This window comes from Lissotriton helveticus, chromosome 12 (assembly GCF_964261635.1).
Source record: "Lissotriton helveticus chromosome 12, aLisHel1.1, whole genome shotgun sequence".
NCBI classification, from domain to species: Eukaryota; Metazoa; Chordata; class Amphibia; order Caudata; family Salamandridae; genus Lissotriton; species Lissotriton helveticus.
The window spans coordinates 904,663,062-904,682,302 of record NC_136073.1 but is presented as its reverse complement, the minus strand read 5'-3'; the positions used below and the strand labels follow the sequence as shown (position 1 = coordinate 904,682,302).

Below are 19,241 nucleotides of genomic sequence, written 5' to 3'. Positions count from 1 at the left end.
GTTGGGCCCCGTTGGCCCCAGATACCACGGTGGTGGCCCGGACTAACCCTGTGGTGGGACTAATCAGGACTGTAAGGGCCTGGATAGAAGGAACCCCCCCCCTGAACTGGGACAGGATGAGCATGCCTTCAGGCTAGATGCTCTAAGTTAGGCTTAGTGGTCATACGCCCAGGTTCACCTTCTGTCCACCCATGAGTTAGTGCCGATGTCCTCATCTAATGCCCATGGAAATGTTCTTCTTGATTAGGGGAATGTGTACCCTGTCATGAGGAAGTGGGTGTCCTGGCCTAAGGAAAGGTTGCCCGAAGCTTGGTGCTTGTAAATACGTAAGTAAGGGAAGGGGACTACTTACCTGATGCTCCCTGCCTGTTGGTTGATTCATGACTAGTGAAATGTTTTGCAGGTGCTGGTGCCAGGAAATGTTAATTGAGCACCTCTTTATTGGATTCCTTGCAGGGGCGGGCTTCGTGGTGATAAGTTGCCGGGATCATTGAATTGCACCCCTGAGGAAATGTTTTAATAGGGGAAGGTATTGAGAGGTTGACTACCCCCCTTTACTCCCACGTTAAAGGGGTCAGCCGCGCTGATTTAGTACAGGTGTTTCTGTTTGGTATTATATGATGTTTTTCCCTTACAGGGGTGGGGTTGGGTTGGCGTTGTCACGCATGAGGTGTACTTACGCTAATGTTGCAACTAACATTTTCAGCCAACCCCTAAGGATGAGAGCCTGAGTTGGCCCCGCCAGATTGGCCCCAGGTCTACTGATAACTTAATCACAATTTTCTTTATTTCAGCTATGGACTATGGACTCAACCCTTTTGTCCCTTGTAAATAAATCCCCCTGATGTACTTGGCTCTGGCGCCAGTTGGCGCCTTGTTGTGATTACCACTATTTGGTTCCTTTTTACCTTGCAGGTTGGAGATATCACTAAACTTATTCTTTTCCAACCAAAGGTGGTGTTGTGACTCTTTTGTGGTGTGATTGGTGTGTTGTCTGTGGATACTGCGTGAGTGCTTCACATGTCCTCGAAGTTTGGCCTGCCCGCTTGATGCCATGCTACCCCCTTGGAGATTTGGGTAACCCCCATTTCCTACACTTCTCCTCTGCCAAAGCAATGACATCACCCCCCGTGTAACAACCCAGGTTATACTGTCATTAAAAGAAGGGGCCACCCCACCAGAGTTTAAGCTCTTTTTACGTGCATCGCTGCTAAAGAAGCCATCTTTACATGCCAGGCCCGCCTACTCTGGAGCCCTCTTTTTAGCATGAAGAAGGCATGAATTCTCAAGCTCCTCTGGGAATAGGTATCGTCTCCCCTCTAAGTGTTCGTATCGAGGCTCGAGTGGGCAAGTACCTGCCTGGCCTGAAACAAGAAGCGAGAAGGAGAGTCACGGAAAGTGAAGCTCCTGTCTGATCGTTTGCAGTCCGAGAGGCTCGCGGTGAGTGATATAAATCAGCTAGATACTTCCTGAACCTGGTGCAGGCGGATGGATGTGGCAGCATTCATACAACCTGGCACGTGTATGACCAGTCAGTCTGGATCACTACCTTCTCGTACAGGGCATGGACACTTTTCTTCAAAGCTGCTGGACCAATAACCTTTGAAAGTTTCGCCTCTTAAACATAGCCGGACTGCTCCTGCGAACTGGGGTTACTATCATGTGCACTTTGCATTTTTAGCGTAACTTACTAGGCCCTAGCATGGAGAACAATGATGAGCTGAACCTATTTCAACAGATCTATGGTGGGCCTCGCACAGCAATGGCATATTTGGATTGGGGAGGTCGCATAGTATAAGGAAGGACATTTTTGCTACACCCATTTATACCTGGGTTTTTTAATCTTTAATACAGCAATGTGTTGAACCCAACAGCCTGTAACCTCTATCTATTCATCCCATTATGGAGCGGTTACAAATGTTACACTGAAATGGCCATCTGGAGTGTTTACTGCCTAAGTACGACTGCATATTTGCCCTTTTACTTGCTGACACATCCAGACGTCATCCCAGACCTCTAGTGCAGTAGACGTCACCGGTCACTGCTGATAGACAGGAGTGCAGTTATTTCCTCATGTACAGGTGATTGTGAAGCTCTCTGGTTCACATGAAGAAGGATTCGCAGATGGCGGTCTTATGACAAACGTCCCACTGCTGTAAAAGCAGAGGTTCACGACCGTGATTCTGGAAGGGCAGCACTGGATATGAAAACATTACAACAAAATAAGTAGGATTGTCCAGCATGTGAAGCTTTCATAGATTCACATGCTTGAATCATTCCAAGTCATCGGCCGTGAAATGCCAGAGATTCACATCCCGACGAGGGGTTCTGCTGTCTCAATGTTTGATGTGCTCAAGGCCACTGATGGAGGGTCATCACCTTCTCTCACTCAGATCAGACTCCCAGACATGACAGATCTTTGACCTTGGAAGACTCAAATTCAATTAAGTCAATGAGGGTGGACCTCAACTATGTGGCTAGACGCTGCCTGATCACTTTTAAGTATGTAAAGTGACAGCGGTGGCCTAATAAGACTTCCTGACTTCTACTCAATTTGTTGAACACACTGCTAACTTACCTAACTTCACTTCTGCGTTCTCCGTCAGCAGCACGTTCTGCCCCTTGATGTCCCTATGAATGACTTTATGTGAATGAAGATGGGCCAGACCCTAAAAACAAGGAGATAATGCACCATAAGAAACTTTATTTTGTTGTTATTCTGATACATTTTCATTTTGCCGTTACTCTATTCTCGGATGAAAGGATCATTATGTACAATTTTCACTCACTCTGAATCCTTCTACCAGGCTTAGTTTTCCTGTGCACACATGCCACCACTTGCTTCATCTGCAGGACCCAGCCTGTGCACCTTCCATTCACACTCATGTTTAACCTGGCACAAGCGGCATAATACCTTCCTTTGCGTGCACTTACCAGCTTCTCAACAAGCTGCTGTGAGACCTCGCTCGCACCCTGGATCCAACATGTGCTTTCTCTAATGTCTCTTACAGCTACTACGGAGCCAGCAGGGTCTCCTTACTGCAAGACCTCCCGCTCTCATCTTGGATAAGACAGGCACAATCTCAAATGCTGGATAGCCTCCCACTCTCACACTGCACATGCCTAGACGCACAAGTTACTACTTGTGTAACGATATATCTGTAAGAGACATTAGTTAGTATTAGATTCCTTACCTTAGAATATCCCCAGGCGTCAGACTGGATCCGGAAATTTTTGCGTAGCAGTACCCTTGCGCGTCGGTAGGCGTCGTCTGCGGCTCCGCGTCCGTCGTCGGCGTCGTGGGCGCCGTGATGACGTCGTCGGAGTACTTAGACGCCGCCTCCGCGTGCTGACGTCAGTTCTTAGACACAGCTTTTCCGTGCCATAAACGCAGAGCCATGTTAAAAACCAACACTGGTGCCATTGAAACTAGGGCCCTGAAAGGGGATAACCCTAACCCTAGATATTGGTTCACAGAACGGGGAGGATGGGTGGGTCGGTAAGGAATCTAATACTAACTAATGTCTCTTACAGATATATCGTTACACAAGTAGTAACTTGTGCATCGGAAAGAGACACGTTAGTATTAGATTCCTTACCTTAGAATAGATACCCCAGCAATACCAACCCCGGTGGTGGGTCTGCTAACCAATAATCACACCAGAAAGTCCTGGAGGACGGAACGGCCAAAGAAGCCATCCCTCCGGACTTGGCTGTCCAGGCAGTAGTGTCTTGCAAACGTGTGCAGCGATGCCCACGTAGCTGCCTGACAGATGTCTTGTAAGGGCACTCCCCTGCCCAGGGCAGTGGTAGTCGCCGTGGCTCGGGTAGAATGAGCCCGCAATCCAGCAGGAGGCTCCTTTCTAGCCAAGGAGTAGCATGCCTGGATACACAAGATGATCCACCGGGAAATGGTCCTCTTGTGCACCGCTTTCCCCTTCTTAGCGCCCACGTAACCAACAAAGAGTTGGTCATCCACCCGGAACTGGCGTGTGCGGTCCAAGTAAAATGAGAGCGCACGTTTTGGGTCCAGATGGTGGAGCCGCTCTTCCTCTTTAGAGGGATGCGGTGGCGGAAAGAAGGTAGGCAAGGTGATAGACTGCCCGATGTGGAAGGCCGTGACAACCTTGGGCAGGAAAGAAGGTTTGTTACGCAGCACCACTTTGTCCGGATGGACAGAAAGGAAAGGTGGAGTACAAGAAAGAGCCTGGAGCTCACTCACTCTCCTGGCAGAGGTGATGGCAACCAGGAAAGCAGTCTTCAAAGTCAGAAGGCGAAGAGGACAGTTGTGAAGTGGCTCAAAGGGAGCGCACATCAGAAACGTAAGAACCAGGTTCAAGTCCCACTGAGGCATCACAAACGGAACAGGAGGAAACGTGTGTGTGATGCCCTTAAGAAATCTATTTACAATAGGGGACTTGAACAAAGAAGGCTGATCAGGTATCCTGAGAAAGGCTGAAAGGGCAGAAAGGTAGCCCTTGATAGTGCCCAGAGCAGAGCCCTGCTGGGCAAGAGAAAGAAGGAAGAGTAGAGGGGCAGCAAGAGGATCCACAGCCTTTGCTGTGCACCATGCCACAAATTTGTTCCACCTGCAGGCGTATACCGACTTTGTGGAGGGACGCCTGGCTGCCAGAATGACGTTACAGACTTCAGGAGGCAAGTCAAATGGCCTCAACTGTCGCCACTCAATCTCCAAGCATGGAGGTGGAGACTGGACAGGTTCGGGTGGAGGACCGTCCCCTGCTGCTGCGACAGAAGGTCCTCCCGAAGAGGCAGACGAACCGGGGGATCGACTGACATACTGAGTAGCTCTGGATACCAGTACCTTCTCGCCCAGTCCGGAGCCACAAGGATGACTTGGGCCCGGTCGCGCTTGATCTTCTTCAGCACTCTGGGCAGAAGTGGCATAGGCGGAAAGGCGTACAACAGACCGCAACTCCACTCGCGACGAAAAGCGTCTCCGAGCGAGTGCTGCCTTGGAAATTCCAACGCGCAGAACCGATGACATTGCGCGTTCTCTTCTGTGGCGAATAGATCTAACCAAGGCTCTCCCCATCGCAGAAAGAGGCCTTGCCCCACGTCCGAGTTCAGACGCCATTCGTGATCCATCATGCACCGACGGCTGAGCTCGTCGGCCCTGGCGTTCAGAGAACCCGCCAGGTGTTGAGCCACCAGGGTCACGCCCTGGCGTTCCAGCCATTGCCAAAGGCGAAGAGCCTCCTGGCAGAGGGTCCACGACCCCACCCCGCCTTGTTTGTTGCAGTACCACATGGCGGTGGTGTTGTCCGTGAACACCTGCACTACACTCCCCTGGACAGAGGGGAGGAATGCCTTCAGTGCCAGACGAATCGCCCGGAGCTCCAACAGGTTGATGTGGAGCCAGAGGCCTCTGATCTCCGCCTCTCCCATGTGGCCTCCCCAGCCCTGGAGGGACGCGTCCGTCACAACTACGTGCTCCGGTTGGGGAAGGGAGAAGGATCTGCCGCTGACCCAATCGCGGTCCGTGAGCCACCACTGAAGCTGTCTCGCAGTGCCCTCCGAGATCAGGACGTGGTCGGATAGGTTGCCCTGATGCTGGGCCCACTGAAACTTCAGGTCCCACTGCAGAGCCCGCATCCGCCACCTGGCGTGATGCACCAGTAGGATGCAGGAGGCCATCAGCCCCAGAAGCCGCAGCGTCAACCTGACCGAGACCAGAGATAATGGCTGAAAGATGGGAATCAGAGCCTGAATATCCCGGACCCGCTGTTCGGGTGGATAAACCCGAAACCGCGCCGAGTCTAGAACTGCTCCGATGAAGAGGAGCTTCTGAGAGGGGCACAGGTGTGACTTCGGCACATTGATGGAGAACCCCAGCTGGTGCAGGAGGTCTGCCGTAGTCTGGAGGTGGCTGACGACTGTCTGGGGCGAGCCCGCCTTCAACAACCAGTCGTCGAGGTAAGGGAAGACTGAAACCCCTAACCTGTGCAGATGAGCCGCGACCACCGCCATCACTTTCGTGAACACCCGTGGGGCGCTGGTAAGGCCGAAGGGGAGCACGGTAAACTGAAAGTGCTCGTGGCCAACCATGAACCGCAGGTAGCGCCGGTGGGCAGGCATGACGGGGATGTGGAAATAAGCGTCCTGCAAGTCCAACGCTACCATCCAGTCTCCTGGGTCCAGGGCAGCTAAGACCTGAGCCAGTGTCAGCATTTTGAACTTCTCCTTCCGGAGGAAGCCGTTGACGTTCCGTAGATCCAAGATAGGGCGTAGGCCCCCGTTGCCCTTCTTGGGTACCAGAAAGTAGTGGGAGTAGCAACCACAGCCTACTTCCGGCCCAGGAACGCGCTCGATGGCCCCCTTGGCCAAGAGGGCCGTAACTTCCTCCTGCAGAAGTCGCAAATGATCCCCCGATACACGGTGGTTCTGCGGTGGCATGGCTGGAGGAGTCGCCTCGAAGGGGAGGGAGTATCCCTTTCGGACGATCTGCAGCACCCACCTGTCCGATGTGATAGTGCGCCAGTGGAGGTGGTGATGGCGAACCCTGCCCCCCACTGGCGTCACATGGGCCTGAAAGCACGGACTAGGAGGGTTTCGAGGCGGATGCTGCGGGGGAAGGTGTGGACTGACCTCGCCGTTGCCCTCGACCGCCCGGACGGCGGTTCCCACGGCCGCCACCGCGTTGGGTATTGCCCTGCGGAGCGTGGCTGGCGGCACATGTGGGCGCACCCCTTCCGTGGCCACGAAAGGAGTGAAAAGCAGCCGATTGCTGGCGCGGGCCGAGAGGCCCAAGGACTTGGCCATAGCCCTGGAGTCCTTAAAGCGCTCAAGCGCATGGTCTGCTTTGTCGCCAAAGAGGCGACGGCCATCGAACGGCATGTCCATGAGTGTGTTCTGGACATCTGCCGAAAAGTTGGCGGACCTCAGCCAGGCGTGGCGTCTGACCGCCACCGTCGTTGCCATCGCTCTACCTAGCGAGTCGGTGGTATCCAGCCCACACCGGATGGAATACTTGGCTGCATCCCGGCCCTCCACAAGGGCTTGGCCGAGTTTGGCCCGCACCTCCAACAGACACTCTGGCAGCACTTTCGTGACCGTATCCCACAGAGAGTGGGTGTAACGGCCCAAGAGGCACGCGGTGTTAGAAGACCGCAGGCCCAGACTAAGGGATGAGAAGATCTTCTTTCCATACTGCTCATACCTCTTGGATTCCCTGTCCGGCGGAGCCGACGGGAACGCGGTCTGGGAATTAGAGGCCTGGATGACCAGGCTCTCGGGGGTGGGGTGGGTGGACAGAAAACATGGGTCGCCCGGGGCTGGGCGGTGGCGTCTGGCCACGTTCCTATCTACGGGCGAACCCGTAGCGGGCTTGGACCAAGTGCCCAGAAGAACGTCGGTCAAGGCCTCATTAAAGGGCAGCAGAGGCTCGGCCGAGCTTGACTGCGGTTTAAGGACCTCAGTGAGGAGGTTAGTCCTCACGGCCGCGACGGGGAGCTCAAGGCCCAAGGCCTTGGCAGCCCTCATCAGCACCACACTATATGTTGCCCCCTCCTCCGAAGCCACGGTAGGAGTCGAGACAAAGCCAGTGTCCGGCGAAGTGTCCAGACCACTGGCGTCCCCAAGTTCATCTGTCCAGTCCTCATGAGACTGACACTCCCTGGTCAGAGGGTCCTCAGTCCCCTCCCAGTGCTCTTCATCACCCATCTCCTGAAACCCAGGGTTTTCAACTAATGGGGCCTGTTCATAAAAGTGAAACTCACCAAACGACTTCTGGAGCGGCGCCCACCGGGGCCGACCCGACGTCTGAACAGGAACGAAGGTGGAACCGGGGACGGCGCCGCCCGAGGACGGCGCCGGAGGCGACACCTGAGGGTCCGACGCCAGGGAGGTCGTAAGGTCCACCGGCGACGAACCAGATCCCGGGGCCGCCGAACCCTGCGGCGCCGGGCCCGAAGGCGCCGGCGGCGTCGGGATAACGGGAACCTGCGGCGCCGGGCCCGAAGGCGTCGGGCCGAAGCACCCGACGGCGTCGGGGCAGTTCCCCCCGACCCGCTAGGGGTCCCAGACGGGTCCGCTGGGCCCGATGGCGCCGCGGAGCCCGCTGGAGGAGAGAGTTTCCTCATGGCCATGAGGAAGCGCTCGATCTCCTCCTGCGACGCGTGAAGCCCAGGGACCGTAGGGTATGGGGCTGGACGCGGCGCCTGCGACTCCGTCGGAGCCGCGTGGGTGGTGTCACCCGAACCCCCGGCCGCATCGCGCGAGCTTCGGGGGGAGTCCGAAGAACGATGACGCCGCTTGGACTTCTTGTGCCTCTTACCTGACGACTGTTGTAATAAAGGGTTCACCCATTCAAAGTCAGTGGGACCTGGGTAGTAGAGCGTTACAGAAAAAAGGGGTCCCAGACAGGGAGGAGGAAAATAGATATCAAAGGTAGACACTATGTAAATAATCAAAAATAATCAAAAGTACAGTACGATGTTTTAATTCACAAGGTACCAAACAACCATGAAAATGGGTTATACACATCAATTTTAAAATTTTCTTATAACATTATGTGCCCACATGCACAACGCGAGGGGAAGGGGAGTGAGGTACTGTGAAGGGTGTTCAGTGAAAAGTGCAAAAAAAAATTAAATTTCGTAACAAACAAATACATTCAATTCTTATGTTTGTTACAAACATTATTCAGAGTGGTCACCCATCAAGGGGCCACACAGAACAGCTTGAGTCAAAAAATTATCCAAAACCAGACTTCTATTGTGGCAGTATCAATCTTGCTTGGGGGTAGAAGCTGGTACCGGTGGGGTAAGCGGTCTACGTTTCGACCCTATAGTAGGTAGGGAAAGTTGCCCTTACAAAGCGGGTCTTCATCAGGACAGGTGGTAAAGTGGGCAGACTTCCTAGGAGAGAGAAATTAAAAACGAAATTACACTGGGGTCTATGTGAAAGATCCCTATGTAGCCCTTGGTGGGCCGAGACCCACTGGGTGAATTTTAGAGAAATCTACACGTACCAACCAGAGTGCTGTACACCAATGGGCAATCTGTATACATCAACACCAGTAGGATAGATGCCAGATTTGACTTAAGTCTAGAGAACCTCATGATTTCTCGAGTATATATACCCTGAAGCAGAAAATCTCATTAAAAAATGTGTCACACGTTATCTCACCTCCAGGAACCCAACCACGGGTTAGCCCGGGAACTCCGTGTGCCTTGTACTTTCAATCGTCTAAGAATCAAAAAACCAAGGGGAGGGGCCGTGTTAGAAAATGATTGGAGCACCTCCTCCAAATGGACATCAAGTGACACTTCCAGATTACACTCCTACATGCTATTCAGAAATGATACCTGTGCTTTCAGAAGGTATTCCGCCTTGGAACGTAATTAGGTTGGCGCTGGAAATACCGGTGCTGAAATGAAGAAACCAAGCGTCAATTTGGGAACAGGGTAGGTCCTTACACTTCCCAAATGGTCCGCGAGGTAAACTAATAAGGCAGAACCCAACCGGCACTCACCTAAGATTAGCAAAAAGGCTAGACAAGAAAGGGAACTCGGCAGATCACTCGAAGTTTCTCCTCACGGCGTCACTGCTCGTGCAGATACCTGCATGACTGGCCGGTAACCAGGAAGTGTAGTTGAGGGGCGTGTCATACCAGAAGGGATTGACACCATAGAAAGACTACACGCTACGGGTCTCTTGGAGAAGAAAGAGCTCGCCCTCAGGTTGCTCACGATCAAAGTTGTGCAATAAACCTCAACATTCAATATGTATACCGCGTAAAATGGTTACAAAGAGAATTTGAAAATTGTTTTTGAATTGGCTGATTAAAAAAAGAAAATTAACAGCGCACTCGCCTCACAGGGCAGTGAAAGCTGTTACGTATATATGCTCATTGCCAATTACATATGATCATGTTCAATATAGTGCACCTACCATCGCAGGGTGGTGAAAACTACATACTTAGTAGATGATGCAGACTAGATCGGCGGCAAGCGATGTTATAAGCATTACAGAATTGGACTCAATGAGCCCCAGTTTGAAATAAATAGAAAAGGTAGAAGATACTTGTTAAGAGACGAGATAAGAGCATTAGATTATAGGTTAGCTAGTTGTGCAAAACTGTTTTCTGACTCATTCAGCCCGTTCTGTACTGATTTAAAAAATGTAATCCACTTCAGCTCACGCACATTGAGAATGGAGGTGATGCTACCACCCCTGGGTCCCAGATTCACATGTTCGAGGACAGTCCACTTTAAACTTTCTGGTGCATGGTCCTTAATCTCACAGTGTTCCACCATAGGTGCCCCAGTGACTCTGCATCTAATACGACTGCAGTGTTGCAGAAAACGTGATTTGACCCGTTGTTGAGTCTGCCCCACATAGATTAAGTCACACGGGCAGATAATGCAATACACAACATTCATGGTGTTGCAATTAGTGTGTGCCTTGAGTTTGATCTGATGTTGTTTGAAAACAAATTCCTTGGTCTGGATAGTTTGTGGACAGGCTTTGCATTTGCCACATTTGTAATGTCCCAGGATGGGTGGCAAATTCCACATCGACGTTAGGGTGGGTATTGGCGGAGCTTCCAAATATGCACATACCACATAATCCCGGATGCTTCTAGCTTTTTTGAAAGAATGCATCGGTAGGGTACTGCTGCCCAAGTCATCCGATATCAACGTCCAGTGCTTGTTGATTATTTTTTTGATGGCATTACTCTTGGTGGAATAGGTAGTCACACATATCATACGCTGTTCTTCGTTATTTGATGGTTCGGCAGGTTCTAGGAGTGATTCACGATGGTTGAACCATGCTCTCTTCCTTGCCTTTTTGGTCAATCGCCTAGGGTACCCACGTTCAATTAAACGTTCCAACAATTTGGCAGATTCCTCCATGTAATGCTCCTTCTTGCTACAGTTTCTCCGGATCCTTAAGAACTGTCCGAAGGGCAGGTTGTCACGGAGGCCACGGGGATGATGACTGGCGAATTGTAGCAAAGAATTGCGTTCCGCAGGTTTCCTGAATAGAGTAGTGTAAAGTACATCATTTTCAGCTACTATAGTCAAATCCAAAAAATCAATCTTTCTTTCATCAGATTGTATGGTGAACTGGATATCACAGGATATCAAATTCAGCCATGAATGGAAAGCCAAAATCTCATTTTTAGTTCCTGTCCATACTAGAAGGATGTCATCAATATATCTCATCCATAATTGGATGTTAGATCTGTAAGGATTCGTGTCACTCAGGATGAAGGTGTTCTCAAATGTTGACATAAATATTATCGCTAGATCAGGAGCGAAGGCTGCCCCCATAGCGACTCCCTTCGTCAGCACATAAAAGCAACTCTGAAAAATGAAAAAATTCCGCATCATAGCAATTTTCAAAAGTAGGATGATAAATGAAGTGGGGACGCGTACTGGTGCTACGCGGCGTTCCAGGGCCATGGCCACCACCTCAAGTGCTTCGTCTTGAGGAATGCTCGTGTATAGAGACACGATGTCGCATGTTGCCAAGAGTTGTTCTTTGGATCTGAATGGGCGTCCGTCCATGATGTTTATGGTATGGGTGGTATCGCGTATGTACGTTTCAGTCTGTTCAGCCAAAGGTTTTTAAAAAAACATCAATGTAGCGGCACAAGGGTTCTAAAATCGACCCGCAGCCAGAAACGATCGGCCGACCTGGTGGTTTCTGCATATCCTTATGCACCTTTGGGAGCGTATATATAGTAGGTAGTCGGGGATTCTTCTGATTTAGGTATTGGTATTCTTGTTCCGATATAAACCCTTGGTCCAACCCTGCTTGGGTCACTTGTTGTATCTCTATCGCAAGTTCTTTGGATGGATCACCTGACAGTTTCCTGTAGCTTATCCCATCATTGAGTTGTCTCAAAATCTCATCTGTATATTTCGTCAGGTCCTGGATGATGATGGCTCCTCCCTTGTCCGCTGGTTTCACGATGACATCACTGTTCTCTTTCAGGGATGACAAGGCCATTCTCTCGGTCTTCTTTATGTTATATCTTACATATGCTCTTTCATTCAAAACTTTCTGAACATCGCTGGTTACTATACTTTCGTATGCCAGGATCCGTTGTGTCATAGTATGCGTAGGAGGGACAAAAGTCGAAGGTATCCTCAGGCCGGTTGCTGATGTCCTCATTTGTGATGGCTGGTTTTTAAAGAAATACCGCAACCTTATTTTTCTAAAAAATCTGGCCAGTTCGGCCAAGGTGTTGAATTCATTGGGTTCTGTAGTGGGGACATATGACAGACCTTTGCTCAGCACGCTTATTTCCTCATCTTTCAAGGTGTATGATGAAAGGTTGATCACGGGAGTAGTTAAAGGCCTCACCATCGATAATTCTTGCGGCGGGCTGTCCTCGAACATGTGAATCTGGGACCCAGGGGTGGTAGCATCACCTCCATTCTCAATGTGCGTGAGCTGAAGTGGATTACATTTTTTAAATCAGTACAGAACGGGCTGAATGAGTCAGAAAACAGTTTTGCACAACTAGCTAACCTATAATCTAATGCTCTTATCTCGTCTCTTAACAAGTATCTTCTACCTTTTCTATTTATTTCAAACTGGGGCTCATTGAGTCCAATTCTGTAATGCTTATAACATCGCTTGCCGCCGATCTAGTCTGCATCATCTACTAAGTATGTAGTTTTCACCACCCTGCGATGGTAGGTGCACTATATTGAACATGATCATATGTAATTGGCAATGAGCATATATACGTAACAGCTTTCACTGCCCTGTGAGGCGAGTGCGCTGTTAATTTTCTTTTTTTAATCAGCCAATTCAAAAACAATTTTCAAATTCTCTTTGTAACCATTTTACGCGGTATACATATTGAATGTTGAGGTTTATTGCACAACTTTGATCATGAGCAACCTGAGGGCGAGCTCTTTCTTCTCCAAGAGACCCGTAGCGTGTAGTCTTTCTATGGTGTCAATCCCTTCTGGTATGACACGCCCCTCAACTACACTTCCTGGTTACCGGCCAGTCATGCAGGTATCTGCACGAGCAGTGACGCCGTGAGGAGAAACTTTGAGTGATCTGCCGAGTTCCCTTTCTTGTCTAGCCTTTTTGCTAATCTTAGGTGAGTGCCGGTTGGGTTCTGCCTTATTAGTTTACCTCGCGGACCATTTGGGAAGTGTAAGGACCTACCCTGTTCCCAAATTGACGCTTGGTTTCTTCATTTCAGCACCGGTATTTCCAGCGCCAACCTAATTACGTTCCAAGGCGGAATACCTTCTGAAAGCACAGGTATCATTTCTGAATAGCATGTAGGAGTGTAATCTGGAAGTGTCACTTGATGTCCATTTGGAGGAGGTGCTCCAATCATTTTCTAACACGGCCCCTCCCCTGTGTTTTTTGATTCTTAGACGATTGAAAGTACAAGGCACACGGAGTTCCCGGGCTAACCCGTGGTTGGGTTCCTGGAGGTGAGATAACGTGTGACACATTTTTTAATGAGATTTTCTGCTTCAGGGTATATATACTCGAGAAATCATGAGGTTCTCTAGACTTAAGTCAAATCTGGCATCTATCCTACTGGTGTTGATGTATACAGATTGCCCATTGGTGTACAGCCCTCTGGTTGGTACGTGTAGATTTCTCTAAAATTCACCCAGTGGGTCTCGGCCCACCAAGGGCTACATTGGGATCTTTCACATAGACCCCAGTGTAATTTAGTTTTTAATTTCTCTCTCCTAGGAAGTCTGCCCACTTCACCACCTGTCCTGATGAAGACCCGCTTTGTAAGGGCAACTTTCCCTACCTACTATAGGGTCGAAACGTAGACCGCTTACCCCACCGGTACCAGCTTCTACCCCCAAGCAAGATTGATACTGCCACAATAGAAGTCTGGTTTTGGATAATTTTTTGACTCAAGCTGTTATGTGTGGCCCCTTGATGGGTGACCACTCTGAATAATGTTTTTAACAAACATAAGAATTGAATGTATTTGTTTGTTACGAAATTGAAAAATCTTTTGCACTTTTCACTGAACACCCTTCACAGTACCTCACTCCCCTTACCCTCGCGTTGTGCATGTGGGCACATAATGTTATAAGAAAATTTAAAAATTTAAAAATTGATGTGTATAACCCATTTTCATGGTTGTTTGGTACCTTGTGAATTAAAACATCGTACTGTACTTTTGATTATTTACATAGTGTCTACCTTTGATATCTATTTTCCTCCTCCCTGTCTGGGACCCCTTTTTTCTGTAACGTCTTACCTGACGACGACTTCGACCCGGAGGAGTGCGGCCTACTCTCGGAACTGTGGTGGCTCCGAGCCCGCGACCTGTCCCTCGACCTCCCATGGGATCGGGACCTCTCGCGGCGCGGGACCGACTGCCGGAGTTAGAGCCGCCTGCGGGACCGCTCCCGCCTGGCTTTCGAAGAGAGGGCCCGGCAGTCGGAGCAGGCCTTGTCGTCGTGGTCGACGCCGAGACAAGATAAACACACGCGGTGAGGATCCGTGACCGACATCAGGCGGTCGCAATCATCGCAGTGCTTAAAGCCGGGCATCCCTACGGCACCGTTCGGAGTCGAAAGACTTCCAGAAACAATCAAAAGTGATCAAAAAACGTTAGTCAAAAAATGACTAGGGTTACTGCTTTTTCCAGATCTGCGCTTGCTGGCGCGGAAAAAAAGAAGAACTGACGTCAGCACACGGAGGCGGCGTCTAAGTACTCCGACGACGTCATAACGGCGCCCACGATAGACGCGGAGCCGCAGACGACGCCTACCGACGCGCAAGGGTACTGCTACGCAAAAATTTCCGGATTCAGTCTGACGCCTGGGGATATTTTAAGGTAAGGAATCTAATACTAACGTGTCTCTTTCAGATACACAGATTCCTGTGTCCTATCTTGATGAGAGCTAAACTTGTTCTCACTAAGAACCTCTCATGCCGAATCACATCATATGTCCATTGAGCTCCCAATGTTTATGTGACATACACAAACTCTTGTGCCAAGCCTTAATGCTGTTTTCGAAACACCTCCTGGACCCAGCATGGCGCCCAAATTACTTCTAGGCCGCAGCTGCCCCACTGATCCTGTGTCCATCCCTCACATCTCGTCACTCAAATCAGGTCCTACATGTATCATGCACAGGATTACTATCTTGACTCCAGCTCCTTTGCTTGTCTTGTCGTTTGACCACAAACATTTAGCTAGGTTTTCAGACTTTTATAGGCAACAAATCACACCTGTGCAGAGCAGTGGAGCACCTGAAACAAAACCGAGCCGGTGACATTTCTGCTTTGGATACAGGGACCTTCCAAGAGTTGGAGTGCTCTGGGAGGATGGAGGGCGTGGAGTTGGGTGGCACAGACAGCAGTCATCAAGGGCTTTCACAATGGGCAGGAGTTCAATTGAAATGATCTGATCGAGCATCTACAACCTCTCCATGGCACCCGCTGATTTAACTTAACACATATTCCATCCCTCCCCCATTTTAATCCCTATTTTCACCAAAGCCTTCTCAAAAAACACATTCGAACATGCATTGTCCACTTTCTCCCACAATCATTGTGTTCCGACTAGCTGACAGTGTAGTCTTCACTTGTTAGAATGTTATGCTAGACCCCCCTGCTCAGAGCCAGCTTCAGCGTGCAGTTCCTTCAAGTCTGTGTGAATTCCTCCTTCAATACCTCAGTCTCATTACCTCTTCCTTGCATCCATCTCAAAGCCCAACACCACTTCTGATCTAATTAATGTTTGGCATAATCTCAAACGCCTACGTTCAACACAGAACCACAGATTCTTAGCACCAATCTCCTGCGTCGCGCTCATTCGAAATGCTTTACCCTTCATCGTATCAGGCACCTGAATAGTCTCTTAGTGATCCGAGCTTTTAGTCGACTTGTGCTTTTGATCTGTTCTACTGCAGTCTTGAGCCCACACTTACAAGCACTCAGGACCACTCTCTGCATCAGTGTTAGAAGTTCTTCCTCGCTCGGCTCACTGTTGCATCGGTCCACATAACCCTGGAAAGCATCTGCTGCCTCACTCCCTGCAGATGTATGTGATGCAGTCTTCCTTCAGGCCCTCACTTACCCTAAGATCTCCCTGAAGATGTATGCAATGCAGTCTTCCTTCAGACCCTCACTGACCCTAAGATCTCCCTTCAGTTGTATGCAATGCAGTCTTCCTTCAGACCCTCACTGACCCTAAGATCTCCCTTCAGATGTATGCAATGCAGTCTTCCTTCAGACCCTCACTGACCCTAAGATCTCCCTTCAGATGTATGCAATGCAGTCTTCCTTCAGACCCTCACTGACCCTAAGATCTCCCTGAAGATGTATGTGATGCAGTCTTCCTTCAGACCCTCACTTACCCTAAGATCTCCCTGAAGATGTATGCAATTCAGTCTTCCTTCAGACCCTCACTTACCCTAAGATCTCCCTTCAGATGTATGCAATGGAGTCTTCCTTCAGACCCTCACTTCCCCTAAGATCTCCCTTCAGTTGTATGCAATGCAGTCTTCCTTCAGACCCTCACTGACCCTAAGATCTCCCTGAAGATGTATGCAATGCAGTCTTCCTTCAGACCCTCACTTACCCTAAGATCTCCCTGAAGATGTATGCAATGGAGTCTTCCTTCAGACCCTCACTGACCCTAAGATCTCCCTGAAGATGTATGCAATGCAGTCTTCCTTCAGTCCCTCACTGACCCTAAGATCTCCCTGAAGATGTATGTGATGCAGTCTTCCTTCAGACCCTCACTTACCCTAAGATCTCCCTGAAGATGTATGCAATTCAGTCTTCCTTCAGACCCTCACTTACCCTAAGATCTCCCTTCAGATGTATGCAATGGAGTCTTCCTTCAGACCCTCACTTCCCCTAAGATCTCCCTTCAGTTGTATGCAATGCAGTCTTTCTTCAGACCCTCACTTCCCCTAAGATCTCCCTTCAGATGTATGCAATGCAGTCTTCCTCAGGCCCTCACTTACCCTGTGAATCTCTGCAGATGTACGCGATACAGTCTTCCTTCAGGCCCTCACTTACCCTTAGAATCTCCCTGCAGATGTATGCAATGCAGTCTTCCTTCAGGGCATTGCCCTTGGTGTTCTTCACGAGATCTGTGACCGACCCTGCCCCACAGAACTCCATCACCAACTGCAAAGAAGGAAGAGAACGCTTAGAAACTCAATCTTTAGAAATAATACGATACATGACACATGATGAAATAACAGAAGTGACTGGGTGCAGCGCCAAACCTTAGACTGAGTCGGTTAGAAGCACACTAACACTTCCGCTGGATAATCGGACTGGCCCCACGAATGCATTCAGGGAATGTGTGTAAGAAAAGCGCTTGCATTGGCCCTTGGTATGTCCTAAAAGCACCTATGGCTGAATCCATAGGATACCCTTCCCACCCGCTTTCATTTGTAGCCTGAACCCCTGTCTTTCCAAATAAGACTGGGGCGTTCCCTGCCTAGAACACTGTGGCATAATATAAGCAAATAGAGTCCTTATAAATAGCATAATGGAATTTCAAGAAATAGCAGGACCTGAGAGGAAAAGGCCACTTTTCGAAAGAATTTTCAATTTTTACACTTTCCTAATTGTCTTGTTGCTTTTCAAATTGCTCCTTTCCGTCCATGCCATTTAAAATTTGCATTATATTATTTGAAAACAAACAAATGGAAACATACTCGTATCAATTAGAAACAATGGCTGAAAATGACAAGACAGCCATACAAGCTTGTCAGTTCAAGACCCTCACTGTGAATTTGCCAGACCTAGGGCTGAGGAGGAGTCGAAGAGGCGATAAGTAGAGCACGACAACCAGTCAGTAAGCACAAGTTGACATATTTTCTTGGGTTTATCACTAGCCTTCATCATGTTCCTTTATCTCTTGGTGACCCTCAAACTGTACCTTGCCCCCCTTCTGCTCTCACTTTACACATCCCCTCAGCGTGTCATACCACCTCTTGGAAGGGAAGGAACACAAGTTTTCTCAGCGACCTCTAGGCTCAGATGCTGGACTGCAGGTCAGACACTTGACACGGGGTGGTTCTTTAATTTCAAGTGGGATTCCTCTTACAGAGAGTGTGTACACCCACGCGGTCTCTGCCCCACCACCCCCGCCTGTACCAACTCAGACCCCCATGTCAGAACTTTGCCTCCACTCCCGCTGGGAATCTAGGTGTGTCCTGTGATTCCACATGTGATGTGGTCATTCATCCCCATCAGCAGAATTGCTGCCAGATCCTAGATTCTGGAATTCAGGGAGTACTGCCAGACAGCCAAACTCCCAAAAGTACGCGGCAAAGAGTGAATCTACTCACACAATACCCCCTCTTTACACCTCCTGACCCATAGACACTGTAGTCAACCAGCACACGCACACTTACCCCTCAGGTAAGCTGTTCCCTGCCTACGGATGCCAAGGTGGGTGTCTGCCTGCTCAATCTGTGCATGCCAGTCCACTGGGACTCGCCCCAACAAGCCGAGACCCTCTCTGCTCTTCACTCCATTGCTCTGAAAGACCACCTATTTCTTACTGATGACCACTGCAGATGACAAGCTTCACTGTCGAACAAATCTGTTAAAAACATCTGTTTATTAAGTTTTAGTTAGCAGTATAGGCAACAACATCAACTTTGTGACCAATAATCTGACACTGTTTAGGCTAACAGTGCATTTTGTCAATTTCATTATCAGTAAACAGGATAACCTCCAAGGCACTAAATACCCCTCCTACATCTGCCTTATTGAACTTATGCCAAAGGCCCCATATCTTTTCAAGTTTCTGTGGGCATCCTCCCGCCCTGCACAACCTCTACACCAACATGCACCACTCCAAGTTTGCCGTCATTATATACAGATCCACGCAAGAAAAACTGGAGCGCTGATCTCTGTGTGTCTCATTCAAAAAACCCAGCAGTGCCACCCATCTGGCTCAACTTAGAGTGCTAGGTACACATACAAAAAACACATCTTCAAGCAAAAGGCATCCTTCTTCCGCTCTCAACTAGATCGTGCCAAAAACAGACCCAGGGAACTCTTCAATATAATACGTAATCAAACTTCCCCAGCTCCTCCTAATAAGACAGCCTCCTCAGCCAGATGCGACGAAATTGCTAATTTCTTCTCGGAAACAATTTCCAAAAGTGATCAATCCTTCTCACCCACAAAACCATCCTCCAACCCACTCCCTTACGACCCCTCTCACCCTCCCTCTTCTCTGCACCCCCCCAATCACTCCACTGACCTCCCTCCTACCA

The 19,241-nt window shown here is 49.5% G+C and overlaps 1 protein-coding gene across 3 annotated transcripts in view; it reads right to left on the bottom strand.

The window, feature by feature from the left end:
- Positions 1 to 19,241, bottom strand: part of MINK1 (misshapen like kinase 1) — a 631,604-nt gene that overhangs the window by 336,036 nt on the left and 276,327 nt on the right. For all 3 annotated transcript variants that reach the window (XM_078670621.1, XM_078670619.1, XM_078670620.1), the window contains exons 5-6: positions 17,017 to 17,127; positions 2,579 to 2,669 (exon numbers count right to left, since the gene is read on the bottom strand). In XM_078670621.1, coding sequence (XP_078526747.1) covers positions 2,579 to 2,669; positions 17,017 to 17,127 — 202 coding nt within the window. The remainder of the gene's footprint in view (positions 1 to 2,578; positions 2,670 to 17,016; positions 17,128 to 19,241) is intronic.